The sequence below is a fragment of the Acanthaster planci genome, linkage group LG12 (genome assembly GCF_054643075.1).
Source record: "Acanthaster planci isolate LZ-2023a linkage group LG12, COTS_SCS, whole genome shotgun sequence".
Taxonomy (NCBI): Eukaryota; Metazoa; Echinodermata; class Asteroidea; order Valvatida; family Acanthasteridae; genus Acanthaster; species Acanthaster planci.
The window spans coordinates 5,194,124-5,221,527 of NC_141788.1; the positions used below are offsets into that span (position 1 = coordinate 5,194,124).

Below are 27,404 nucleotides of genomic sequence, written 5' to 3' on the forward strand. Positions count from 1 at the left end.
CGAAGTTAATTTCGGAACTCGGTATAGGCCTGCTCTGAAGACGAAATTATTCGTTTTTAATCATCTGTTTACTGGAATGTTGAAATCAAAAAGATGTACATGAAAGCGGAGACTGCCAAGTCGGTTTCTCCGTAGAAACTAGTTTCAAGAAGAGCGTCGTAATCTCTCTTATTTTGAAAAATTGTTGGAAACAAGTTGTGGAAGTTATAAAATTAACGTTTTGTGCGCCTACATCGCAGGCGACGTGTGTATTAGCGGTACATTAACTTCCGGGTTCGTGGACGTCTCGCCATGGAGGATTTTGGTCGCTGTCTTCTGATTATCCTGTCAGTGGTATTCAGTGTCACAGGCAAGCACAACAAACTTAGAAATAACGTTGGTGTAGCTTTGACAGATCCAGGCCGGTTCCATAATTTGTAAATGACGCAAAAGAAAAAAAAAGAAGTAACAGATGGCAGTACTGATGTTCATTAAAATCACGTCTAAAGAATTCCATACATGTATCTGCAGACGCCACTGATTAGCAATCTGGAAGCCGATAACATGACCTAAAAAGTCAATTATAGTAATATTTTCAGACAATTGTCTCGTAGGGTCTGTGAATAGGGTGTCAAGCAGTGTCCTTATAATGGAACTCTTTTCAAAAATAATTTGACATCCAAGTTTTTTGTGTGTGTCACTGCAGGAGGAAGCCCATGTTTTTATTTTTTGTGCTTGTTCTGTTTGCTTCCTCTCTCTTGTTTACATAATGGATTTTTTCAGGAAAAAGGGGAAGTCGTCAGGGCTAAGAAAATGCGTGCACATTTTTGTTTTTTTTATGCCTAGCCTTGTGTTTTATGGTAGTTCTACATTTTAGTAAATGGAGATGAGTGTACTCAAAAATACTACGTTAAAAGTCAGATGTTTGTATACACATAGGTTCTGTGTCAGTGAATGGAAAAGATTGACTTTTGCACAATATACATGTATGTGTACTTGCCTGGAACAAATTTAGGACTATTTTGTTTGATTTTCCAAACAGGTGATAGGGTCCATCTGACAATGGTCACACCCACACCTTATGGGGCGGGGTCTTCAGCAAGCATCAGCTGCTTCCGTAGCAGTCCTGATGCTGGAGTTGCCTTGAGCTTTGGTAGACCATTCCAAATAGGTCTTCCATTCTCAACAGTGCAATATTCCACTTCTCTCCCGACTGGCAGTGCACAATCAGTGAATGGACAAGCAGTCACATGGGATCTTACCTCCAGTAATGATGCCACCGGGTTGTTTTATTGTGAAGGTTCAAACAGAGGCCTAACAACCAGGGTGTACAGCATCATCCACAGTATTCACAGTAAGTACATCCATGAATGCTTCTATAGTTTGAAGTCCTGCACATGTACATTAAAATAAGAGTTAATACAAGATCCTTCTTGAAACAAGGGGGAAAAATGTAGGTCCTACATTTCTATATCCATTGTTTTCCATTCCTGATTAATGTATAAGGTCGCTGTTCCTAATAAGAATTCTTCGCCCCATTCAGTTTCAAAGGAAATCGCTGTCCTTTTTTTCACTTTTGTCTGTTCTTGGGAGACATAAACATATGCAGTCTTTGCAATGAAATCTTCAAGAACTTTTCGATTTTCTCTAGGGAGATTTGAGCCTACTGATGGACAAGTAACAAGAACGGTCAACAAAGGAGAAGATGTAACTCTTTCTGTCATCCAAGTTAAAACTGATCATCCTCCTTTTTGGCGGCGCACAAGAAATGGAACTATTGACGAGAATCTAGCTAATCTAAATCAGCTTGATTTCGCCGTTTCTTCTGCTGACGCAGTCCATGGGGACTTGTATACTGTCATTGGAAGTGGTGTTACTCTCACAGACAATCATTTCAGCATGATTAGACTCATCGTCAGAGGTACATAAAGTATTCATGATTTCATGTGTGTGCCTTCCACCATTACTTTTACCTTCAGAATTGAAGTGCAATGGAGAGAGCACAGCATAGCAAGGGGAATTTGCTAAATGCACTTGTTTTGTATTTTAGAAAGGAAAAGATATGAAGGTAGTTGAAATTAGATGCGTTGAGATTTTATCGCAGCCTGTGTTATGTCAGAGAGCATTAAATTTTACTTTCAGTTGAAGTATTTCTTGGCATGCAATACAGTATCATTAAATTACACAACTACAAACCACTAATGATTTTAACTTGAACTTGACACATACACAAAGTGATGTGTTTTGTTTGGGTAACTTCAAAAGTTCAAATGAATGTGGATACAAAATATTTTTATAGAAATAAAGTTCCATTCTTTAGCAACTGAAAAACGTGTACAAAAGGTTTCAATGGCCAAGAATTTTCAAAAATTCAAATTTATTTCATTTGTTACTTATTTTCTTTCATTATTTTCAAGCATTTGGCTGTTTATAATTTAAAAGCAACTTAAATTATATGAATGATAAATAATGTGGTATGTTTTGTCTCTGTGTTCCAGGTTGTGTTCGAAGCAAGAAGGGTCCTCCTAATTGTGAAGATGTATGTGACATGTGCTACAATGGAGGAGTTTGTAATGATGAGACAGGAGAGTGCATCTGTCCACCAGGATTCAGTGGACAAAACTGCCTCGCTGGTAAGCTCATTGCCTGCTCACAGGTTGGTCTGTCTGTCTGTTTGTCTTGGTGTGACATGTGCTACAACGGAGGAGTGTGTGATAATGAGACAGGAGACTGCATCTGTCCACCAGGATTCAGTGGACGAAGCTGCCTCACTGGTCATCTTATTATTAGTCACTGTCTGTATTGTATCAGTGCACTCATATCAGTGCAGTCCCCACTGCAGTGGTGAGCTTAACACTAGTCTGCCCATGTTTGTATTGTACTCCACCGTAGTACGTGGAGTATGTGATAATGTAACCAAACCTCTTGTTCCGCTGAGATGTAAAACTTCAAAATAACTCTTTGCAAGTACAGCTTAAGTTGAATGTCTTTTAGAGAATGTCTTCTATGGAAGGCTTTCCAAAAATTAAATGAAGACATTTGTGACTCCTCTATAGTTTCTGTGTTGAGCTTCTGTTCCTTGTGTGCTACGCAGAAAAATAGTACGTTTAACATTTTCTAATGTTTACTTTGATGGGCAATTGGGTGAATGCTAGCAGCAAAAACAAATGACAATTTGACAGTGTCGTTCGTCAATCAGTTTTCATACAGAAGTTTTAGGTTCTGATGTTTGGTATGAAGTCCTGCAGAAGCCATTAAGGCCTGTTTTTTTTTAATTTACAGTGTTTTGCTTTTTTATCCTAATGGATTTGCTCCCTTGATGTGAATTGCTGGTTGGTAGTCTTTAGAGAAAATAATCTCGACTTTTGCTTTCAACAGCTTGTGGTATGCACAGATTTGGCTGGAGTTGTGAGTTCCAATGTGGATCTGGTAACATCATCCAGAGTTGTACAGGGAGCCAGTTTGGTCTACCAGACCCCTACGGGAACAGCTGCATCTCAGGGTACCATGGCAGAGATTGTAACATGGGTAAGGACTCCACATGTAGGGAACTGATTACAGAGTCTGCAGTGAAGAGCCATGTCACTTTGTGATCAGTTTCTGCGATACCCCAAACAATTGGTCTACCAAAATCGTACATCTGTCTCTGTTCCTATCATATTTTGATATACTGCAGAAGTAATATATACAGTATATAACTGTTCTTATTCAGGAAGTTTTGCAATTTCCATCAACATAATTTTAGTCATATTCAACGCTACAAAGAAATGCAAGTATTCCCATATAAAACATTTCTGAAAATTCTGTCTTGCATGTAGTTTGCTCCAGTGGAATGTTTGGAGCTGGGTGTACTCAGACATGTCACTGTCAGTCAGGAAGTTGTGATGCATACACAGGTGTGTGTACCTCGATGTGTTCATCTGAGGGTTGTTTTGCTGGCTGCACATCAGGCTGGTCAGGGATTAATTGCCAAAGTAAGTTTAACCTATTTTCCTTCGCACTTCATTTCCTTCATCATGAGTGGACATTTTTTCATTAGTGTGATATTGCATGGCATTATTAACCCTTGTGATGTCTACCTGACCAGGCGATGGACATAGAACATCTATGCTTTTGTTTGATTTCCAAATAATATTTCAACTTGCCGTACTTATTTGTAACAATGCAACATGCAGACTTTCAAGAGCAGTTGTGAAAGGAATGTTAACAGTGTTTTCAATGTTAAGAGATCAGGATTGTCAAATCAAGGAAAATTAAGGACAGGGGTCAACATGAAAGAGCAACTCAAGGGAAAACAAGTTTTCTCTGATTTTATCTTTCAAGAAATACGGAAGCGTCCAAATCGAACGCAGTGTCATTTGTCTTCAGAGCTCAACCACAACAAGCCCAAAAGGCTTTTTTTCTGTTCATGCCAAGCTGCGAATTCTGAACATGCTGAATAGAGATTGCATTATTTTGAGAAAACAGAGAAACCAAGGGGAACCCTCGCCCTGTGTTGGTAGTGGGTAAGCCCTTGTGCATGCCAAACAATGGCTAGAAAGAATGGCTACCTGCACTGTTTGATATGCACAAGGGTTTATCCACGACGAACACAGGGCGAGGGTTCCCCTCGGTTTCTCTCTTCTCTCAGAATGACGCAATCTCTATTCAGCATGTTCAGAATTCGCAGCTTTGCTTTAATGGATTGAGCTTCACGCACATGTTTCCACAAGGGAACTTGTGAAAATAACAGAAGGTTCTTTTAAAAAATTGCAAATGTAAGTAGGAAAACATATAAACAGGTGTTTTAACCTGAGAAGAGGTTGTTGAAAGGTGTTTTGTGAAGACAAGATCAACAACAGCCTGGCGCTAATTTTGGCATCTGATCTCTTGCTGTTTTACGGGTTACCAGGCGCTAATCATGGTTTGTCAGACACAAAAGTGCCGGTGCACCCTCTTAATGTTGACCCCTGAAAGGATGACTGGTAACTGTGTAGAATTAGTTCAAATTACGTTTTGTAACATTACTTTGGATACACGTACGTTTCAAATAAAGACCTCTAGAGAAAGGTCATTCTTCAAAAGCATGAGTTATTGATATCTGTGTTACGAAAAGGTTCGAGTCAGTTCTGTGATATTCGTAGAGATAAACAGTAAGATGCCTGAAGTTCAAATAGATGTATATCTGTATATGTAGATATTTTACCTGTATGTTGGGCGGAGAAAGGTGGGGTTATAGTTGGAACTAGTTCAAGTTCATTTAAATGCAATTAAAATTTGATGAAATTAAAATGGTGCAAAAACAAATGCAGATACAAATGCAGAAGTAAAAGTTAAGTTGGAAAATACTGTTTAGAATCCTTGGGTGGGGTTGTCACCTATATGGCTATATTCATCAGTTGGATGTATTTTGCTGATTGTAATGTTCTACTCTTGTGTTTGCCTTTTCATTTTATGCTGGTATATAGTTTCCTTTTGTGTTTGTGCTTTGAATGATTGTTTTCCTTGATAACTAGTTCCAGATACTTGTCCTGCTGGTTATTATGGAGCACAATGTCTCAATAAATGCTACTGTCTCAACAATGCTGTCTGTGATAAGATCACTGGTTACTGTAGTAATGGATGTGCACCAGGATTTACCTGTAGAGGTGAGGATTCTATTAATAGCAATTCCAAAATTTGTTTAATAAAATACACTTTATTTTTTTCATTACGAATATGATATAGATAATGAAATTAAAATTGTATTCTTCCCCACAACTTTTGGCTGCATTTACTTTCTTTTTGTAGTATGAGTTGTGCACATACATTGTACCCATGTAGCCTGCTTGTCTTTTTACCGTGCTTAGTACATCTACTAAGCTTCTACTGCTGTGGGTTCTACAATTGTGTTGCTGGTCTGTTTTTGTATTGCCTTTATATATCAAACATACATTTTTGCTGAGCTAAACAACTTTTTTTTCCTGGAATGTTTGTATCTTTTCCATCTGTCATTTACTCAGTTTGGTACAAGCAGCACCGTATTAGTTGACTTTATATTATGAAGGCTTGGTGCATTTTGTTCAAGTTCCGTCAATTAATAAACGGGACTGATGTGCGTTGTAATTTAGTTTTCTTCCATCATTAGACCCATGCGCTCCCAGTCCCTGTCTGAATGGAGGTACATGCAGTGTCACAGGATCCTCATTCTACTGCACCTGCCTGCCTAGCTACATTGGAAGTACTTGTGAAGCTTCAAGTAAGTTCACTAAGTAAACAGATAACAACTTCTGTCATCATCATCCGTTGCAGAAACCTTTTAACAAAATTGTAACTTTTGTTTGAAGTTATAATGACGTGGTTTGTTTAAGGCACATGAAAAAGGAATGTATTTTTTTAAACAGAGATTACAGGGAGGGTTGTTATATAAAAGGAATTTTTTTGAAATATACATGTATGCATATGCTTATTTGACTTTGTATCCACCGCAGCGCTTTAGCCTCATTAACTTAAAACTTTTGTGGTAGGCACAACACCACCATATTACTGCCCTTCCAGCTTCATTAGAGATCACCTTAATTAAAGAATAAACAATTTTGGCAGCTGAATTCAAACTCGTCACTCTTTATTTATCATCAGATCCATGTTATCCTAGTCCTTGCATGAATGGAGGTACATGCAGTGTTTCAGGATCCTCATTCAGCTGCACCTGTCTGTCTGTCTTCACTGGAATGACCTGTGAAACTTACAGTATGTTCACTTTATTCATGTAATTGGTTGCAGCATGTGTATATTTATCTACTAGAAAGTTTGTATGAAGTAAGATTTCCTGATTAAAATGTCATAGAGCCATTTGCTTTTTTCCGGGGGGAGGGCAGCAAAACGTATGCAGTTGGGGACGTACAATAAAATCTCAGTAACTTGAAGTCAGTTAAATCGAAACATCGTTTATCTTGTAGGCACCGGTGGCAGAATGGGGGTTGGGGGTGCCATTGTTCCCCTCCATCTTTAAAAAAAAATTGGTTATTCCTCCCCCCAATTGATAGGCCTACCAGCCATTGGAGGTACATGTACACTGCAACTTCATAAGTTGTTTTCTTTTCAGTCTAATGGCTGGGACTTGCCCCACCCCAAAACTTTTAAACCGTTCTGTTGCTGTTGCTTGTAGGCCGACTACTTGCCAAGAGAATAGGCTTTTATGTAAATATTTAAAACCCTCTGTAACTGCCCACAACACTACATCAAGTTATCTTGAGGATTTTTAGGCACCGATAAAAAACCCCAAAAAACGCTAAATTGTTTCAGAAATGAAAAACACACTGTGAGAACTTAGTTTGAGTCATCACACTGGAACTGCTTGTGTTGCGTGCGTACTGCACACAGCATGGCACACACCCATTGCACTCACCACTGCAATCATGCAAACCCTGTTTTCAGGCTAGCCTGATTGCTACCGCAGATCCATTCATGGACAGTCCAAATCGCTGACTCTTTTCAATAACCATGTGACCATAGAAAGTGTTGTCATTAGACAACCCAAGTGAAAAAACCCTGAAATTCTGTGGCATGTCATGCTTAACGCGATCTGCGAAAAAACAAAAGATCTGCCACACGGAGGTACACCATTGAAGCGGTCAATTTTTATGTAAAAAGAAATTGGGATGTCTGTGCCACCCCATTGAAGAAATTTGATTTTATATAATGGTAGAAAGAAATCTTTAGGTTACAGTCTTAAAAAAAATTTTAGTGAAAAAAAGCAGGAAAATAATCACTAAAAAGTTGCCATAGCAGAGCAAGGAAAGTTAATGATTACGTATACATGTCATGTGTGTGTTCTCCAACTTCATGACTCAGGGAATTGTATTAATAACAACATCTAGGTAACTTGAATTTTTATTTATTCTCTGAGGTTTGAGTTATCAGTTGTAAACGGCAACCCATGAAACAAGACTGCGCCACCTACATGTGGTACGCATTGTCCGGCAGTGGCTTTTGTGATTGATTTTATCCTTCTAAGTTTGTCGTAAATGCCACCCGGTGTATAAGTCACAGAGACACATTTTTCTGCCTGAGAATCAATGTATAAGCCGCAGCTTATGTTGTGTATGTTGTGTAAATTATGGTGTATGGGTTTTGACAGCAAACTCTTTGACTTCCAGTGTGTTCAATAACTCCCCCCTCTCTTTTTCAATACTCGGATAAGCTTGATAATTTAATACTCATGTGACGTTTCATGTTTACTGGCCAAAGGACTGGCCAAAGTAAGTGACTGCTGACCCAGTTACTTTGGGAAATATTCCACAATGCAGTGCTTAAACACAGTGGCTTGGTTTAACAATGCAAAGGAAAATTGATGCTGTTGTAAATAGTTGCATCAATCATTGCACAAAGAGGAAAATTTGCTCAAGTTATTTGACTTACGTGAAATTAAGGCCACATGCGTGTGGGTGTTTATGTCCTGTTACTAATTAGCTTAAATTCTGAAAATTTAAGTCTGCATGATGTTTTGACCCTGAGTAGGCATCTTGATTTCTAAAGTTGACTCTCATTGGCTTTGCATGCTCGCATATCACATGTTTTGGAGCCATGTTGTTTTGGAGCCATTAAACCATTGGTTTAATGAAGGATGACACTCAGACTCTGCATAGCCTTAATAATAAGAAAACTGACTAAATTGATTTCTTGGACTTAACTCTTGTTTTTCATCAGATCCGTGTCTGTCCAGCCCTTGCATGAATGGAGGTACATGCAGTTATCAAGGTTCCAGCCACAGTTGTGCCTGTCTGTATCCCTACACTGGAAATACCTGTGAAATTTTCAGTATGTTCACTTTGTGTAATTATGTATTATCATTAACAGACATGGCCTTTAACCACTGTGGAATTCTTTTGTGAACGTTTGAAACAAATTTCTATGGTTTTTTTGTTGAGTTTTATGAAGTGATAGTTTCTGGTGAATAGCCTTTAACAGAGATGCAACATGTCCTCCAGGATCTGCAATCTTTTCTATTGAAAACTAGATGTTTTTTTTACTGCTGTCTCGTCACTTTCTTGATGGATCCATGCATCATAAAGTCCCTTGTTATTCCAGTCCTTACATGAATGAAGATACAAGCCTTATTGGGATTCCTCATTCATTTGGAGCTGCCTTCCTCTCTAGATGTAAATGTGAAACATTCATTTTGTGTTCACGTTGTATTGTATAATACCAAGGTCTATTCAACCACTTGACTTTTTTCACTTTATGAAGAGCTATACAGAACAGCATTGTGCACTTAGTAAACTTATTATGCTAGGATTTTTTGCTTCCTACGGTAGCTGTGAATTGACTCCTCATCAAAACTTCCGCTGTTCCATGCATCACTTTGAGTGTAAGAAGAAAATCGCTCTACTTGAATCCTTACATTCCTTTCCATCCTCAGATCCTTGTCAATTCAGTCCTTGCATGAATGGAGGTACATGCTCTGTTCAACGTTCCTCATTCACCTGTACCTGCCTGTTTCTCTACACTGGGAGTACCTGTGACATTTTCGGTATGTTCACCTTTTATAAGTATCATAATACACATTAGCTTATTAATTTGAGGTGTGGCAGAAATGATAGGAGGGCGCTATTTGGTTTGGGAAAAATCTGTTGGGTTTACTAAATATGTACCCACTTTATATAGCACCTTCCTCTTGTGTCCACCATGCTTCAAAAAGGGTTAATGGTCCTCAACCTAAACAGAAATCATGAATGAACTTTAATGAAGTGAGAATTTTTGCTTAAAAATTTCGAACTAGCTATTCATGCCCAGTAAACTAAATATGCGGGGATTTTTAGCCTAAAAGTTAACCTGTGAATTGACTATTTCCTCCTTTACAACCAACTGTAATAGAACCCCCAAAGCAGCACCCTTCAACATTTCTCTCAACTTCCCTCTTGCAGTGTTCCAGACCTCTTTATTCAAAAACTTCAAATTCATCAAGTTAAGTATTGGTACTTGTACATTATAGTGCTTGATGCTGTTGATCCTTTGTGAACAGTTTCAGTTTCAAAAAATTCTGTAAAGTAACAAACAGTGACATCCAGCAAAAATTCAGCTGAGTGTTAATTCCCTGGAGATGCACTTAACTTGAAAAAATGTCAGAAAGTACCACATTAACATTTAAGGATTTTCTTGACAGTTCTTAAATTCTGATAAATCTGTATTACCTCCTGTCACATACCCAACTACATGTTTTAGAGAAAATTTGCTTCTTATTTTAGGCAGAGTTATAAGAGATTCTTTGAATTGAAAAAGAAATCAGACAAAAAGTAGAGTTTTGCAGCAGTCATATAAACCCAACATACATGTATATTAATAGGAATGGGAACTTCATAAATTTCATAGCTTGTTTGAATGGCGGTACATGCTATGTTGAAGGTTCTGCATTCAGATGCACCTGCTCATCTGGTCTCGTTGGAAATACATGTACATTTTTAGGTATGTCCACTCTGTACACATTAACACATTAACATTTAACAACATCCACTTGGAATGCTGGTGTCTATTTTTGTACTAACTTAGACAGCAAGTTTGCCACATAAACCACGCAATAGTTGATTGGTGTTTTGATAGCTGAATTCATTATGCACAAGTTTGTGAAGTGGAATAACCACCCCAAAGTGACTTACCTAAGTTTTGTCTACCACCAGATCCGTGCCTTTCCAGTCCTTGTATGAATGGAGGTACATGCAGTGCTCAGGGAACCACATTCAACTGCACCTGCCTATCCAACTACACTGGAAATAACTGTGAAGCTTTTGGTGTGTTAATTTTCATTCATGCATAAACTTGTAGTGCAGTAGTCACGGACTTAAATTTGACATAAACTTGAAAGTCTGTAATAACCTTGACGGTCATCATGATGGGAAGGGTCTGAGGACTCTTGGTCTTTCCCCTTCCCACCAAAAAGGAAAGGTGAAAGACATTTTAAAAAATGAAGGAAAGAAAATTAGGAGAAAAAAGAATTGACTCCCTTCCATTCTTATTAGTTTTCACTTTGCTGTTGATGACGGCTTGTCCCATCCTAATGATACTCATCAGAGCAGAGCCTTTCAAACCAACCTATTTATTATGTTAGTCTCTCTGCAGCAGGATTTAACATTTTAAATCGAAATAGCGGGGCCATTTTGGTCCAGTTTCAAACCAAATGTTTTTTCAAAGCCATCCAAACTTACAGTGGCAGATGTATTCAGTTCTGAAAGTCTTGGAATGAAAGAAATCAGTAAATGTGTGATAGCATGTTACACATGTACACGGACTGAAAGCCAACTGCTTTCATGTGTGGAAGATAGCCAGAATACGGCTTCTTAGATCAGGCATATTTTGTGGTATTTTTGAGAAAAAAAGTTGAGGGTATTTGAAGTCTCTTGTACATGGTATCATGTCTTGTGTGAAAAGTTACAAATGTTTTACCGTTCAAAGTGCTTTATTTACATGCCTTGGAAGGATTACATGAGAATTAATCAGTAAATTTGTTTGGTTACAGTGTTTCAGATCATTTGTGAACCTGATGAGGTTACTGCTGTTGGGACTCCTGGTATGACAGTCTCAGTCGGAATTCCACAGCCATTTGCTTTGTCAGGTGCCTCTGGTGTACAGTTTACCTACATTGATCCACAAGGCATGGTCATTTCAACACCAAGTGACTATCAAGTGGCTGTTCCTCTGACTGATTCAACCACATTAAACATTCAAATCAATGCAACAGGATCTTTCAACATCGTACAACAGTCCTGCCGGATAAATGTCACAATTACTGGTAAATGGTCTACAGCTGTCTATTGGTTGTTTATTTCTTGGAACTTGGCTATAAGAAGTTCTTTAAAAGGATAAAGCAACACACAAACACTGGGTTCTAAAAGTGTGCGCATTTTCAGTTGAAGGCTGGTCGTGCAAAATATGCCGAATTCTTATTTGATAATTGGCTGCAGATTCAAATAGTACATGCACCCATGAGTGTCTTAGGAGAAAAATAAAAATTAAAAAACAAAAGAAGGGAAATGAAAAGTAAAAGAAAACAAAGGGGACAAAAAGTATTAACTTGCTTGAAAAGACCTCTAAAATGGCCCCTGTTTCTCCATTAATGGTTTATCAGTTTGTCAGTGATGAGTGCTTCCTCCCCCCCCCCGTCTCCTTGTGGCCTCGTTTTGGGAAAAATCCTGCCAACCCCAATGCATGTACCTGGGAAAGCCATTGGCTGATACATTTCCTTTACTTGGTGAGAGCTGTCTGTATGCCTGTGCTGAACCTAAGTTGATTTGGACACTGCCTCATTGTTCTGAAGAAGTTTGCAACAGCACAAATATTAATCATGACTGAATTGTGTATACGTATTAGCCATGCAGCAGGTCTAAGATCTGGTCTGTCTTGCAGGTTTGCCATATATAAACCAGACGCCATCTGTAACATTGGAATCACGATTAGCTACTGTCACATGGCAGGCATGGAACACAAGCTCAGGGGACAGAGGAGCAGGGCCAGTGACTGCATACAAAGTATATTACTCTCTGACATCTCCAATATCCTGGATTGCTGCTGGTACCATTTTGGTGACAGACCCATCTCAGAGCACGTACAACTTCATAGTCCAACCATTGGAACCAAGCACTGAGTACATGTTTAGCGTGGCTGCAGTGGGAGATGGAACAGGAGAAGGGGCAAGGAGTCCAGCATTTACTGGATTCACTCTACCACTCCCTTCAACTACCACTGAGAGGTCTACATCAAGAGAAACTACCGTGACCGAGCGTGAGTTATACATAAACATATAAAAGCAAACAAAAACAAATTGAGAAAAACTGTAATTTAGAAATGAGGTCACATTTCTTTGTATATCTGTTTGATTACAATCTTAACATCGTTTTGAGGCCCATAAAATATAATAACTCGGGTCAAATACTTCTAAACCACCTTTCAACGAGTTCTTTCTTACTACAGCTTTCAGAATAATACCTTAGGACAAAATGACTTAAGGATCGATATACATACATGTGCATCCACATTTTCAAGTGAGGATGTTTGGAATTAACTCTTTTTGCCCTAATTTGGTTGAGTTGAAAATGACATTGTTATTGTCACTGTCTCTTGTTGGACCAAAGGAGATCATCCCCTTGGCGGGGTTCCTCATTGCAGCTATAGTGCTTTTGAAGTGGTTAGCTTTCTGTATGGTTTATTTTCACTCTCAACAACTGTGACATGCACTGTCTGCAGATGAGGGAGGGGACAAATGGGGGCATGACCCCCATCCCCCTCAAAAATTAACAACATTATTTTTTAATCTTTAAAGCATAGTTAGCAAAAGGTCATTAGGGGGCATAAGTTCACTTCCCTTCCTCCTAAAAGTGTGTAAAAAGCCCAAATGGTTACAAATAGAAATTTTCTAGTATTTTAGCCTCCAACAAATCAATTTTTTGGGGGGGTGTTTTTTGTGTTGTTCTTAAGCATACCCACAGTGTATTTTTTGGACAAAATTTTTACAATATGTTCTTTTAAATACTGCAAAGAAGCCAATTGTTGTCCTTTTTCTGATGCTAAGTTACTGCCTACGGTACAGGTCCCAGTGATCCCACTGCAGTGATAGCTGCTACCGTTTCTGTTGTTGCCGTCCTGTTGGTTGTCCTGTTATTTCTGGCTGTGCTGCTGGTTCCACGCCTTCGGTATGTGCAGTCTGAAATCTCTTGCCCTAAATCATGATGATGTACAATACAGGAGCTTAATTTAAGGAAAGATGTATCATATGAAGTCTCCTGATGAGGACAGGCTAGTTGAAATGTAGAGTCTGTATCCTACAGATGTGGTCTCTACAATAGTAATAAGTGAGAGGTGTAGCACTTGCGATGTGCAAACTGAGTAAGTACTCGAAGAGAGTAAAGAATTCCAAGAAGTGCGCAGCAAAGCATCAATAACAGGAGAAGTTGTGAGCAGTGGGAGCCAAATAACCACTCCACTATAGAAGATACATGGTGGAATTGCAGGTGCAGGACAAATAGCTCATGGGTGCTTATTTTCTTAAATATAACTATCCCGTCGTCAACCCAGATCCCTTTATTTAGGGTGGTACTTTCTTGACAGATCACAGGTATTTAGTTTATTGGTTTTAAAACAGCTGGATTGTGTGGACTATTTTGTTGGCCTTAACCATGCCGAATCTGACGAGATTCCATGTGATAACTTCCTTAGAAGCAAATCTTCTGCTGTTTTGGGGTCTTTGGTTTTAAATGAAGGTTATTCCTGTGACCTCTTATCACAGGAGACGACAATCCAAAGATGTCTCATCCCGTAGCTTGCAAGGGAGGTTTGAAAGCAGCAATGACCGTGAGTTTTCATGTTGTTATTGCCAGTTTCAAGTGCTGTTCCCACCAACACTGTGTTTGTTCCATAATTAAAGTCTTGACGTACTTTACCAGTTTGTATTATTAGATAACTTTAATGGTCAGGCCTAAAAATGATTTGTGTAGGTGGCGTTTTAGGATAACCCCTTCTCTTTTGTAGATTTACCGTTATCCCGTCAACATGAGTGTGGGTGCATTGAAGTAGGCAAAGTCACTGTGCCATGATTGGCAGAGTTACTGTAAAACACCATATATGTTGAGCTCTTTCTGGAGGGTTGCAGTTTTTAGAAAACATTCAATTGTGGCCAATTTCATGGCTCTGTTTTATCACCGGAGTTTGTTCGCAAAATTTCTTTGCTTTAAAATGCTGTGAGCACTGTGCTGCTTGTTAGTGCATATTGCCTGGTTGTGGCACAACCACAAGATTAGATCCAAATATTGCATTTACATTTTTGTTCACGTTTTAGTTGCACTCTTCATGAAAATCTTCCTTCAAGTGCAAACTATTTTTTTTTACTTGTAAAGGATAGAATGAGTTATGCATCAGTTCACTGTACCACTTTAGGGTTGGGCAAAATGTTTGTGCAGTTTCATTCATGTCAATGTGATGTCAATGGCATAAATGATGACATAACAAGAAATATGTCCCAGAGCAGAATGCCTACACAGCTTGGACTACATTTGTTGATTGACTTCCACTGCATGCCAAGTCATGCACAATACTCCCACACAGTTCATTTGTCAATTCATTCAAGGTCATTGTTATGCAGGAATAGAAATCTAATCAAAACACTCTCTTTTTGCAAATAAATCAGTTGAACTTCCTTGTGCCCATGACATTCTGCTTAGTAGAGCTCAAAGCTTCTTTACCATTTCAGTGTCTAGACATTGTTATGCTCTTCGCAAAGGGAAAGGAAAACAGGTTGAATTTTTATTTGTTGACAGGAATGTGGCAAAACCAATACAAACTGGATGTTATTGTTTGTTTTGGGGGAACAAAATAGATGTTATAGAACTTGGCATTAGTTCTTTGGTGTGTTCGTGTCAGTTCCAACGTTGAGAAAACAATAGTTTTACACTCACAATCAACATTACTTGCTTCAATTTATCAAGGTACATGTATGTGAAACCACCCATTTTACTAAATTTTGGTAACTGTCATCACTAAATGGGTTTTAAATATTTCAGAAGTATGCTGTTTATGTACATTTGATTCATACTACCCGTTTTTTCTCTTTTTGTCTTGAGGAGGGATCAGTTTGATGATTAATGGTGCTGAGCCCCATCCCAGGGGAACAAAGGTTTCCCTTTTAATAATACCAATTAATTGTAATTACTCAGCGGTTTAATATCAATTTATTTTTTGAAAATTTGTTGCAATTGGTAGTTGTAATATATTTGGAAAAGAGTAATGCAGACTTTTAAAAAAGGAAAACCAACACAGCATTGTATTGTGTGACATTTGTATTTTTCAAATTTGATGCACAGTATCCAGCCTTCAAACAATAGACAACCCCATCTCGGTTCCCATGGAGGACATGAACTCCAACCCAAATGGTGAAGGGGTCCCAGAGATGACCCCCGCAGTGCGGCCAGAGTCCAGCGTCAGCCAAATCTCCACACTGGACAGCAGCTCACCGTTTGCTGGCCTGCCCCTCTATCCTACCAAGGAGAGGGAACTCAAGAAAGATCCCATCCCACTCAAGGACTTTGTGGCTTATGTACGGCAGGCCATACAGGGACACCACCTCGGAGACGAGTGGTCTGTAAGTTTACAGCTCATAGGCTGCATGTGGGCCATTCTATAAATTTTTGGGCCACATTTATCCCTTCTTCGTGTCTCCAACAAGTAATTTTGTAGTCCCGGATGTACTACATAGCACTTTTTCTATTGATGATGAGAAGTTGTCACATAAGGCAACAACCTATTCAATAAGCAAAATATTATGACTTGATATCCAGTATTTGCTTGCACCCCAATCTATTTAGCTTTGCCTCTATATTACTTAATATATTACACAAGGATTTAAAAATGGAATTTGGGAAAAACAGAGAGAAAGGTATCCACCATTCTGTAGTTTGGAAAACTTAGTTTTCTGTTACCTAAAATCTTTTAAAATCATTTCAAATTGTTATTTATTAGTCCTTCCCTGGGATAGAAGCAATATGTTCCTGTGACGTCTCCCAGCTACCTGACAACAAGATGAAGAACCGATATCGGAATATCCCAGCATGTAAGATATCCTCAAATAGAGTGCCAAGAGGTATTCATTTATGGGCACTGGACTGCCTCATAATTAGTAAAACAAAAAGACCTACATAACTGTTCTTCTCTTTAATATCTATTTCCACTAGTTTTTGTTTCTCTAAAATTTTGGAGGTTTGGAGCTCATTGTAAAATACACAGTGTCAACACTTTATTCACTGCAGGATTTTTGTTGCATAGGATTCTCACAAATGAGTCCTAAAGCTTAACTTCTGTAGTATTTTTTGCCTATGTCCTTTCTTTAACCTTACCAGCTCTGCCTTTTTTGAACTTTTTATGTCTATCTTGTTACCAGCGATCATTCAATATTGCACGGAGTGCATTTCTAGTAGTTTCACAGCATGATATTCAGATGACCAGTCATTGAATGAATACTTTAACATTTTTGTCAAAGTTTGCTTTAAAAGTTCAAATCAGAAGACTCCAAACTTATTCTTGTGCCTGAACTTTAATGAAATCTACTACATCTATCTTGCATGTAGATGATCATTGCCGTGTCATTCTGGAACATGACCAGGATGATCCCAACTTGGGCTACATCAATGCCTGTTACATCAAGGTGAGATTACAATCGGGAATGAATTGTTTGGTTAAATGTGGGCAAGAACAAAGTAACTTATGAAATAGTGACTTAACATTGCCATGTTATATTTTTAAAAGGCTCTTTCGCGTAGTATGATTTTTGTTTCTGAAAACCCCAAACAAACTCTGTATGAATATGCGTAAAATTGTGTTACAGTCACTGGGGACATGTTTCCTTTTTCAGGGTTACAAGAAGGACAAAGCCTACATAGCAACTCAAGGTAAGTATTACTACCAATTTCATGTATGAACAGGCTTTAAATTTTTCAGTACTCACAGTAGAATAATTTGATAGTACATCTCTGTGATACATTTCCTTGTACTGCTACAGATTCTCAAGTATTTCAACCTCCACTCAAAACGATGCACCTGCTATAGGCAAAGCAGTATATACATACTCTAAGTTGGATTTTTTTTACGTCACTGTTATCCTTTTTTGTATCCGGTGGAAGTTTTCATCTTTTCCCCTTTTGTTTTAATTTACCTTGTTCTCTTCTATACTGCAGGGCCCAATCAGGCCACATCACATGACTTCTGGAAGATGGTCTGGCAGGAGAATGTCCGCATCATTGTCAACGGCACCAAACTTGTGGAAGATGGAAAGGTTAGTCCAGCCTTTGATTAACCCTAACAGTCTTCCATTCTTCACCTGTTGGAGGATTGAGGACTATTATAGGGTTAATTAACAGCAAATAAGTACTCATTTTATCATATTCATTGTTGAAAAGACTGTCCCTTCAATTGGTTGCTTAGCCCATGTACACTAGAACTTAGTCACACCTCTGGTTTGTCTTAAAGGATTGCTTTTGGAATGTGTTGTTCAAATGTAGAACAGAACTAACGGAAGATGGAATAGCCATGTTGACAACAAACAAGTCTGGAATCAATTCATCATTTAAATGCTTGAACATCAGTTGGGTGTTATTTTCACGTCTTGGTGAAATGCTATGATGTGTGTCTGTCTTTAGAACAAATGCTCCAAGTACTGGCCGGACATGGAAAAAGCAGAAACCTTTGGCGGTATTTTGATCAGTCTGCACACTGAGGAAGCAAGGGGAGAGTACACAGTCAGAACTATGAGCATAGCGAAGATCGTAAGAAAATTTGTTATTCCATTGTTTGGAGTATCCATTAGTAAGTTGTGTCAGTGAAATATTCTTGTAAATTACCCCCTTCCAAGAAAAATTCCCCTGCAGTTGTACACAGCTGTCATACTCTTTTTTTCTGCATATGTTGTGCCAAGATTTTGGATTGTGAACAAGTTGTTAATATCTTATATCAAATAAAATATCACATATCTTATAAAATACTCCCCCCCTCCTCCTGTGAAATATACAGACTTGAGAATTCTTAGTGGCATTTACTTCTGTTTTTTTACCCATAAAACTACATGCCCAGGGATGAATTAAAACTGAATATGGCATCCCACAGCATAGATTTTAAAATTGTTCAAAGAAGTCATGTTATATCTTATTGCCCCCAATTTTCCTTTTTATTAAAACTTTCTTCTTTATATGGCTAAAGGGTGACAACACATCTGGAGCAAGGACCGTTCGACAGTATCACTACACCACCTGGCCTGACAAGAACGTTCCAAAGGATGTAACTCCTGTCTTGAGGCTTATCAAAGAGTTCTCTGATGCAACACCTGAAGGAGCCGGACCCTATCTCATCCACTGCAGGTATCCATTGTGTTTCGTCTCCCAGCCTGCCGTCTCTTCATTTACTCAACTTCCCAAAGTTAATCCCCAAAGTCGGCCAAAAAATGCATAGTTTACAGTTGCACAGTTTACTCAGTTCAAAACACTTGTACTCACGAAAATTATAAGTACATTTCAAAGTTTAACAAATATCAGGCCAGAAAGTTTATTAAAGCAAAGCCTTTTTAAAATGTGAAAGTTCTGAGTTTTTTCATTTCTTTCCTTGTTGGGTAGCTCCCTCTTTTGTTGCTAGTATGAGGAATTTTCAGGACTACTGTATTTCAAATGAAACTTTTAAGGAATATTTGAAGGGAATTATTATTGAAGTGTATCGATACAGAGTTTTATCTTCAGGTAAACTTGAATTCTCAATTCTGGTTGGTTGATCCATGGCAACAAGCAGTGTGATATAACCATATTGCATAGGTGATATCAAACCCCTCGTAATGCGCTGTTCTAAACAACACATTACACTAAAAGCAAGATGCGCAACTGCAAAATTTACTTTAAATTCAAAGGTAGCGAGTTTGCTAGCATAGGCCCCGATAACATTATTTAGTGCACGTCACGTTTGCTTGAAGATAAATTAGTTATTAGTTAGTTATCACGCTCGAACTAATGTAGTGCATCTGTGTCCCGTATACCACGAGGCCGTGTTATGGGGGACACAGACGCACAACATTGTTCTGTGTTCCACTTGCACTCATGTGATAATAGTATTGACTCATTTCTCTATTTTGTGTCCAGCGCTGGTGTAGGCAGGACTGGTGCCATCATAGCCATTCATGCCTTGCTGCAACAAGCTCACGCAGAGAAGACTCTGGATATCTACAACTTCGTAGCTGACATGAGAGACCACCGTGTCAGCATTGTGCAGACCCCCGTAGGTGTCAGTTGCTTGCTGAATTGTAAAAACGTTCTCAGATCTGAAAGTACTTGCACTTTGAGTTTTGGAATCTCTGCTGAATCTGGAAGTGTAAGGATGGATCGAGCAGCAAATGCTCCATTTTAAGAAACTCTTTTTACATTCACTCTATTCTGAATTTGACCCATGGGCATTGGTAAGGGGGGGACAGAGGGACACCACTTAAGGGCTTCTTGCTCGCATTAGTTGTGCTCTTGAGGTACAATGTCACCAATTTTTTAGGGGAGATTGGCACCCCTTGAGTCCAATAATACATATTTATAACCATACATTTGCTCAATATCCCAAGTTAATTTTTTCTTAGGTTGTATGATCTCTGCAAAACTGGTACATTTCCTCAGGTGGACCAATCCTGTAAAATGTTACTCAATGCACTTTTATTAATCGACAGATTTTGATTGGTCAAAACATCCTCAGAGTCAGGGCTGTGATTCCTCTCTGCTTTTCCTTACAGGTTCAGTACACCTTCATCCATCTGGCCTTGCTGGAGGCTCTGTTTTCAGGCGATACCTGCATTCCGTCATCTTCCCTGAAGAAGAGGGTGACAGAACTCAAGAAGAAGAAGAAGATGGCTGAAGAATTTGAGGTTATTTGGAATTTGTTTGCCAATTGTTTTAAAGAAAGAGAAAGTGGTTTTGTAACCTCTGCTTGTGGAAGCATTGTGTTTCAAATTGCAAATAAAACCTTTAAATGGGTTTTTCTCACTTCCAAAATTTAGAATATAAATCCATAATGAGTTTTTTCTTGTGTCATTAATAGAGTTTGCTGTCTCAAATTGCAAGTGTCATTGTTTAGTAACTTACGTCCTCTCTGAATAAAATTTCCAAAGTGTCTAGTAACACTTTGCAAGTGGAACGCCATGTTTGGTTAGTCGTTTTTTGTCAGTGAAATGCTGGTGTTGAACCAATCTATGCACTTTGATTGAAGCACTGACGAACATCATTGATCAGCTTCCTTTCAACTATTGTTTGATATGGGACTGTTTTTGTTTTAGCAAATGAACACCATCACCCCTGTGCCGGTACGAGAGAGATGCCGCATGAGTGTGGTTGCAAGCAATCGGAATAAGAACAGATTCCCCAATACCATCATCCGTAAGTCATAAGCTTTGTAACACTGTGTCTGAGAATGTCAATATCGGGGAAGTAAGGAGCTGCAGAAGTGTAAATTCAAAAGAGACTCTTAAAAGTATGGCACGTTTCTCGATTTTTGTTCCAGAAAGTGTTCTGTCTTGTGTAAAGTGCTATCAAAGTTTTGATTTTCTGTCAGTTGATTTTTTAGCCCCCCCCAAAAAAAAATCTTGTAGAATTGACTTATTTTCTGTTTATAAGTACAGCACTTCACACATCTCCAATTTGTTACAAGTGAAAATTATAGATTCATGGTGGCATTGTGATTATGAAATTATAATCTTATTCAAAAGATGATGGTAGCAAGGAGGGGCATTCCTCTCCATCCTCTTTCTCAGAGTTACCAATTCTGCTCTTCCCACCCACTCACACATAGAGGATTTCTTTTACAGAGATGTAATGTTCTGTACCCAGTTTTCCATTGCCATTTGATTTCTCGTAATAATTGGGTAATATTGATGGCATTTTGGTCATTACAGCCGAAACCTGCCGGCCTTTTTTGATGACTCCAAGAGAAGATGGCATGGAGTATAACTACATCAATGCTACATTTGTGGATGTAAGGCTGAATTAATGGACAGATGAAGAACGAAGATGAAGTCTTGTTTCTTGAATACATTACAATACAGATTACATTACATTACAAATGACATGTTGTTAAATGATTCCCAGTCATAAGATCGTGAATGAAGTCCCAGGACATTGTGCAGATTGTTCAGCCATATTGTGATCAAGTCACAAATTCTGTCACAGGGAAGAGTAAATATGGACAAGGACAATGACAGTTCTTCTATCTTATGACATCGGAATACGGCCGTTTCACAATAGTGTGCCACCAAGAGTTTGCAACGCGTTGGCCAAGCACAATGCGCAAAATTTGTCGCCCAATGCACGTTTTCAAAGGGTCGACAAATTTCGTGCGTTATGATTGGCCAACACATTGCAAACTCTTGATGGCGCACAATTGTGAATCACCCGTATTGCATGTGACCTGAGTAGAAACAGGTTTACTTGTGATTTCCCTGTAAGGAGTTCTAAAAGTAGTCCCATACTATTGGTTAGTCTTGGCCGAGCCAGTTTTTCTAGCCTAAATTGAAACCCTAAGGAACAGACCTCAGCATCTGAATGGATTTTGTAATTCGGTCAAACTCTCACGTCCACAAGAAAGGCAAAAGTGGAATTATGGGAATTAAACAATGAGGGGAAACAAGATAGCAAATCTTATTCAGAGCAGGTTTGCAAACACTTCATGTAGCATTTTTCTTCAAGAATGAAAAATTACGGTCATGGCTGATTGTATTCCCAGGGTTACAAGCGGAAAGACGTTGCCGTGGTAACCCAGGCTCCTCTCCCCAACACTGTCTTGGACCTCTGGCGGCTGCTGTATGACTACCAGGTGACCAATATCGTTATGCTCAACGCAATGGACGCTAGTGATTCCGTAAGTTGTTGGAGGATTTTTGAGTCTCTGTTGCAAGGACCTTATACAACTGACACTCGAATCCTGGTTTTCAACCAGTTTCATAACTCAAGGGGCATGTTGGGGCGCACACATGTTCTTCAGGCCACAGAAACCCAGCAAGCCGTAGCTTTGCGCATGGTTTGTGTCAAGCCTGTAAGGGCAAGGAGGGATGAGGATTATGGACGTCTGCTTGGGGGCATGTGCCCCTGTCACGGTGACCCCTCCCCTGTGCTTATGCCATGTTGTTAGCTCAACTATTCCTAATCTTTGTACTGATTTTAGCAATATTACAAATACGAGACTTTAAGATGCTCGGCCTGTTGGCCTGTTGAGAGCTCTGTTTCTTCTCTTTGCCTTAATAAAATCTTCAAACTGAGTGGTTAAATCTACAAACAGAATTGGAGATTTTAAAGATGGTTTATGTCATTTGGAGCAGTGTGACATGATGCAAAGTACAGTGGACTCGTCACCTGGGACTAGTTTAAGTATATTCCGCCGCCGAGCATCTTAAAGTCTCGTATTCTCAGAAGTTGACTCTCATAGCATGAGAATTGCTTTAATTCTCGTAAATCATAGATTTATCTTCTTCAACCTTTTTGTTGGCATTATTGGCCACCTGTAGGATTGTCCCCAGTACTGGCCAGATAAAGGCAGCCAGGATTATGGACCGTTTACTGTGAGTGTTACCAGTGCAGCAGAACTGGATGGGTACAAGGTCAAGCAGCTGATACTCCACCACCGTCGCCAGAAGGTAAGGGAATATCTGATTGCATCAAAGCTTTCATTTGGTGGAATAATATTGTGTTGTTTACATCTTAATTCATGTCTAAAATTTCTATTTCACATTTTCAGTTGATGTTCTGAAAGTATTCATGTCTAAAATTTCTATTTCACATTTTCAGTTGATGTTCTGAAAGTTACAAAATATGCAGCAAATTCTTAAGGAGTATTGGTATATGAATGTGTGCATTTTTCTTTATTGTGTCCAAGTTACCTGTGAATATCTGAAAAGCTCTAAAAAAATGTGTGGGGTGTGATTTGATTTACTTCAAGGTCATTCCAATGTGAAATCATGTACGTATTTCCTAAGTCTCATTTCTTCTCTCCTTTATCTACCATTGATGTTCTTTCAGAATGTTTTCTTCATGAACTTTGTGCATTTGTACACTTCTGTTAGCATCTTTCGGGAAATCTTCTCTTTGCGCTTAAATTGCTTCTCCGAATGCAGGGGGTCTGTCTCATAGTCCTTCGGCCACTTCTGTACTGCTGTCTGCTCTATGTCTGTGGTGACTGGTGAGTGTCCGTCTGACATGCTTTAGGAACAGGCTATTAATTCTAGTCTTTCTTAACTTTTAGCTTGCCCACTCATTACCTGTTCCTCCCCTCACCCATGTTGCTCCACCCTCTTCCCTACAGGCTTCCTGTATTCTATCTGCACCCCATACCTACAATTCTTCTTGCTTCTGAGTTATCCTTCCCCGCCCCACTTCCTTATAGCCTGCCAATCTACTTCTCTCCTCCAAGCCTGACTCCCTCACAGCCCCCCTCCGCCCACTTTTTTATCTTAAATACTGCATTCCTAACTTCTAAACACTGCACGAGTCTAAAAGAACTCTTCCCCTTTGTCCTGAATTGGAGAGATGTTTAAATCTGTTTCCTTTTTTTGACAAGAACAAAGCAGGGTAAGACAGACAAACTAGAATATCATTCGGTAAACATTAACAGTTTTGATCGTAGGTACTGCAGTTATTTTTCACTTGCGGAGTACTGTCAAGGTAGTCTGCAGCAGTGACAGACTGCTGAAAGATTCAGGACTGCTAGAGTCGCTTTCTTTGAGGGTAAAAAATTGAACATGACTTCTTGAAGGTTTTAAAATGGACTACATCTTGCTTGAAGTCTCCCCATAACAAAGTCTAGGTCATAATTTGGCCGGCCGTTTGTTGATGACAGAGGTCACGTTACTTGAAGCACTACCAAGTCACTGATTGGCCAGTGAATCAGGAGATGCCCAAGTCACCAAGCACGCTGCTCCGTCTCATCTTGACTGTAGAGAAGGAAAAGAAGGAAAAGCACTCGCCGATCCTTGTCCACTGCATGTGAGTGTTGCATATTCAATCCAAAAAGAATGAGTTCTTAGCATGTGTTTATTCCTTTACCGGTGGAGTGACATAACAAAATCACTGCCATATTTGTCACAAGCCTACAGCGAGCTGCTTACCATATTTGAATATGCACCATGGGTACCTGTGCATATACATCTGAAGTCTTTTTTCTGGCTCTTTATCACAGAGACGGCCTAAACCGCAGCGGTGTTTTCTGCGTCCTGAAGAATTCCCTGGATAGGCTGCGTCAAGACGACACGGTGGACATCATGCAGACCACCAAGGTCCTGCGATTGAATCGCCCCAACATGCTCAACAGCCTGGTAGGTTCAACTTGACAGATTCTCCACTGGACTGGACTGCCTTATTTTCTCTGTCTAGATTCCTAGTACATACACCACCCCTTATTTCAGTATTCTTGGTGAACCCTGGGAAGGAATGTGATTGTAGCTGTGGTAAAAATGCAAAATCAACGAGAAGAAAGCTGTGTCAACGATGTGCCAGTGCTCAGATTCACAAGACACTGCCCCTTTGTATATTAAGGTCACTTGTATTTATAAGTATTTGTATGGGCAACTGGTGTACACTTATGTGAGAATAATTGGAGGAGCTCTTGGGAGTATCCCACTGAAGTCTTTTATATTGTGCATGCATAACATTGGTCATATATCACATTGATGTGACAATATTGAATTACATGCATTACTACATCAATGTCTTATGAAAATTTCTTATGTCCCCAAACGTTGCACTTATATCAAAATTCTCTTTTCATGTGTTCTTTTGTTTCCTTGGGGTTGTGCATTCTACCCACAGAACCTGTACCGTTTCTGCTATGATGCCATGTTGGCCTATGTCAGCAATCCTGATGAGTTCAAAGCGGACAGATTGCCAGAACCAGTCTATGAAAACATGCCCACCAAGCAAAAGGAGGAGAAGGCAAAGCCACCAGAGAATATTTACCAAAATGTAGCGAAGTCTCCGGAATCCAGCGAGGCTTGAAGGTGAAACACGGAGACTCAGCCTACGGGGGATACAGGAGGATGAAACCCATTTATATCAAGTTCCTTGAAACTGCATTTATAACAGTAATTAGTTTGTCTAATGTGTATTCCGTTTGTCTCGCTTGGTAACATTTTAAATGCAAAGTCTATTTAATTGGGCTTCCAAATTTAAAGCTACCATAGTGTGGCTGTGGTGTGAGCATGTGGCTCTGACTGAATTGAAGCTAGCAAAGATCCACTTCCAGACTTAGACTCAAGAATCAGACGTGGCTAGATATAGGGTCTGACTGGAAGCACTCTTTTGTAAGTGCTTCATTATAGGATTAGTTTCTGTTTTAGCCAATTATAGGTTTACAGTATAGTTCTCTTTGTATTTGTTATATTACCACTTAGTTTTTAAAAGAAAGAAAAAAATCAAGATCCAAAGAAATATATTGCAGATGATATTTTTTGTCTGGCTCATCAGGCGTCATAAGTCTTGAGTTGAAAACTGAAAGAAAAGTTCTTGATTTGTACATTTTATACACTTTTTACTCAAAGCACGTGTTCCATCTTTTTGCTATAGCCTCAAGTCATGTTTAATTAGGTCTAATAAATTGGGAGTTGCCACACTTCCTCAAGTCCGATCTCAAGACACTTGTCAAGTCCTGTGTAAATCAGCTGCATTCAAGTCATAGGTCAGGCTACTTAAGTTTTAGTCATTAGGTTAATGTCACAGAAATAGCTGTTATTAGTTAAAAGTTTCTCCCATTCAATGCCAGGCATGTATAAGCTTAAACATGTCAATGGATCACATTCATTGCCGTTTCAATAAAAAGAGTGAAAATAGTATCAGCTATCAGCTCATTTTACTGCAATAGAGTCTTAATTCACCTTTTCTCCAGAAATGTATGTACATACACTTGCAATGCTCTACTGGGTGTTAATGACAGCATTGATGGCAGTTTTTACCGTGAGGCTTTAAGGATACTTTTCAGAATTGTGCTGCAGTACAGTTGAACCTTAACAAGAGCTCTGTTAATACAAGCTTTTGCTTATAACAAGGTCCCAATCCTTTGTTTTCCATTTTTTTAATTACTGATAATACAAAAGTTCCTGTTATAACAAGGTGATATGCCAAGTCTGAAGGACCTCTTATTAACAAGGTCTGACTGTATTGAGTTTACTACTTTACTTTAAGCAGAGGATATTTCTATGCGTAAGTCACTTTATGCCAAGCTTCTTATGCCTGCAGAAAAATAAGCAATTTTTATTAAACCACCAACAAATAACAATACATGTATATTCAGTTTTTACAAGATTTGCTTTAAACTTGCATGTACATACTTTATGCTTATGTTTTGGTTGAGAATATACGGATGCAAAGTCATTCCTTTGATGTTGGCAAGGGTCTTTATGATCCTGGTTTTGGTGCTTGTTTTGTAATGTAAGATGTGACACTTGCGACAGTAGATAATGGTTGTAGACTTATTTGTGTACTCAGTGCAAAATATAAAATACTTTTGAAAGATTTTCAAGTACTGTCGTTAGAGAATTATGTGTATTCAAGAATCACCGAGAAGTACTATATTTTTGTATTGTTTTTGCCCTGTATGTAAAATATTTAGCTTTTTAAAGTACCAATACTAGTTTTAAAGAATTTGTGTACACTTTTTGAATGGATCACTGTATTTGGGGCTAACCAGCAATTGCTGTACTTTGAAAAATGGCAAGTTCATTTTTGATATGATAGCTTTTGGGAATAGCAGAAATTTTTGAAACTGATTGTGGAGATGTGCATTTAGGCTGCTTTATGCTGCACGACATTTTTATATCATGTGCCATCTTGCAAATTAAATAAAACACAGAAAATTTGGTCGGTTGTCATACCAGCATTCGGTTTAATCTCACACAACTATTTAGAGGATTTGCCTTTCTTGAGCTGGACTTTCCTGGACTT

At 38.9% G+C, this 27,404-nt stretch overlaps 1 protein-coding gene across 2 annotated transcripts; it reads left to right on the top strand.

Annotated features, from left to right (window-relative positions):
- LOC110989379 (receptor-type tyrosine-protein phosphatase epsilon-like) lies at positions 1 to 27,336 on the top strand. Of its 2 annotated transcripts, XM_087143928.1 has the most exons (32): positions 1 to 349; positions 1,022 to 1,333; positions 1,631 to 1,900; positions 2,478 to 2,612; positions 3,358 to 3,507; positions 3,798 to 3,953; positions 5,475 to 5,606; positions 6,086 to 6,196; positions 6,577 to 6,687; positions 8,647 to 8,757; positions 9,359 to 9,469; positions 10,614 to 10,724; positions 11,450 to 11,722; positions 12,337 to 12,711; positions 13,517 to 13,619; positions 14,213 to 14,277; positions 15,783 to 16,060; positions 16,438 to 16,528; positions 17,043 to 17,119; positions 17,327 to 17,363; positions 17,649 to 17,746; positions 18,111 to 18,236; positions 18,667 to 18,824; positions 19,590 to 19,725; positions 20,222 to 20,353; positions 20,762 to 20,861; positions 21,377 to 21,456; positions 22,204 to 22,338; positions 22,982 to 23,110; positions 24,310 to 24,455; positions 24,649 to 24,784; positions 25,278 to 27,336. In XM_087143928.1, exons 1-32 carry the CDS (start codon positions 292 to 294, stop codon positions 25,461 to 25,463), a joined length of 4,629 nt encoding a protein of 1,542 aa, XP_087000054.1. In that variant the 5' UTR covers positions 1 to 291; the 3' UTR covers positions 25,464 to 27,336. The 2 variants fall into 2 exon arrangements, with proteins under 2 accessions (XP_087000054.1, XP_022109411.2); XM_022253719.2 differs by lacking the exons at positions 1 to 349; positions 1,022 to 1,333; positions 1,631 to 1,900; ... (6 more) ...; positions 8,647 to 8,757; positions 9,359 to 9,469 and adding an exon at positions 10,299 to 10,401.
- Positions 27,337 to 27,404: the final 68 nt, after the last annotated feature.

Coding starts and splice junctions, on each gene's coding strand:
- LOC110989379 (XM_087143928.1), top strand. CDS start 292: ATGGAGGATTTTGGTCGCTGTCTTCTGATTATCCTGTCAGTGGTATTC. Junction 3,954..5,474: donor GTCAGGGATTAATTGCCAAA/GTAAGTTTAACC, acceptor CTTGATAACTAG/TTCCAGATACTTGTCCTGCT. Junction 18,825..19,589: donor CCCTATCTCATCCACTGCAG/GTATCCATTGTG, acceptor TTTTGTGTCCAG/CGCTGGTGTAGGCAGGACTG.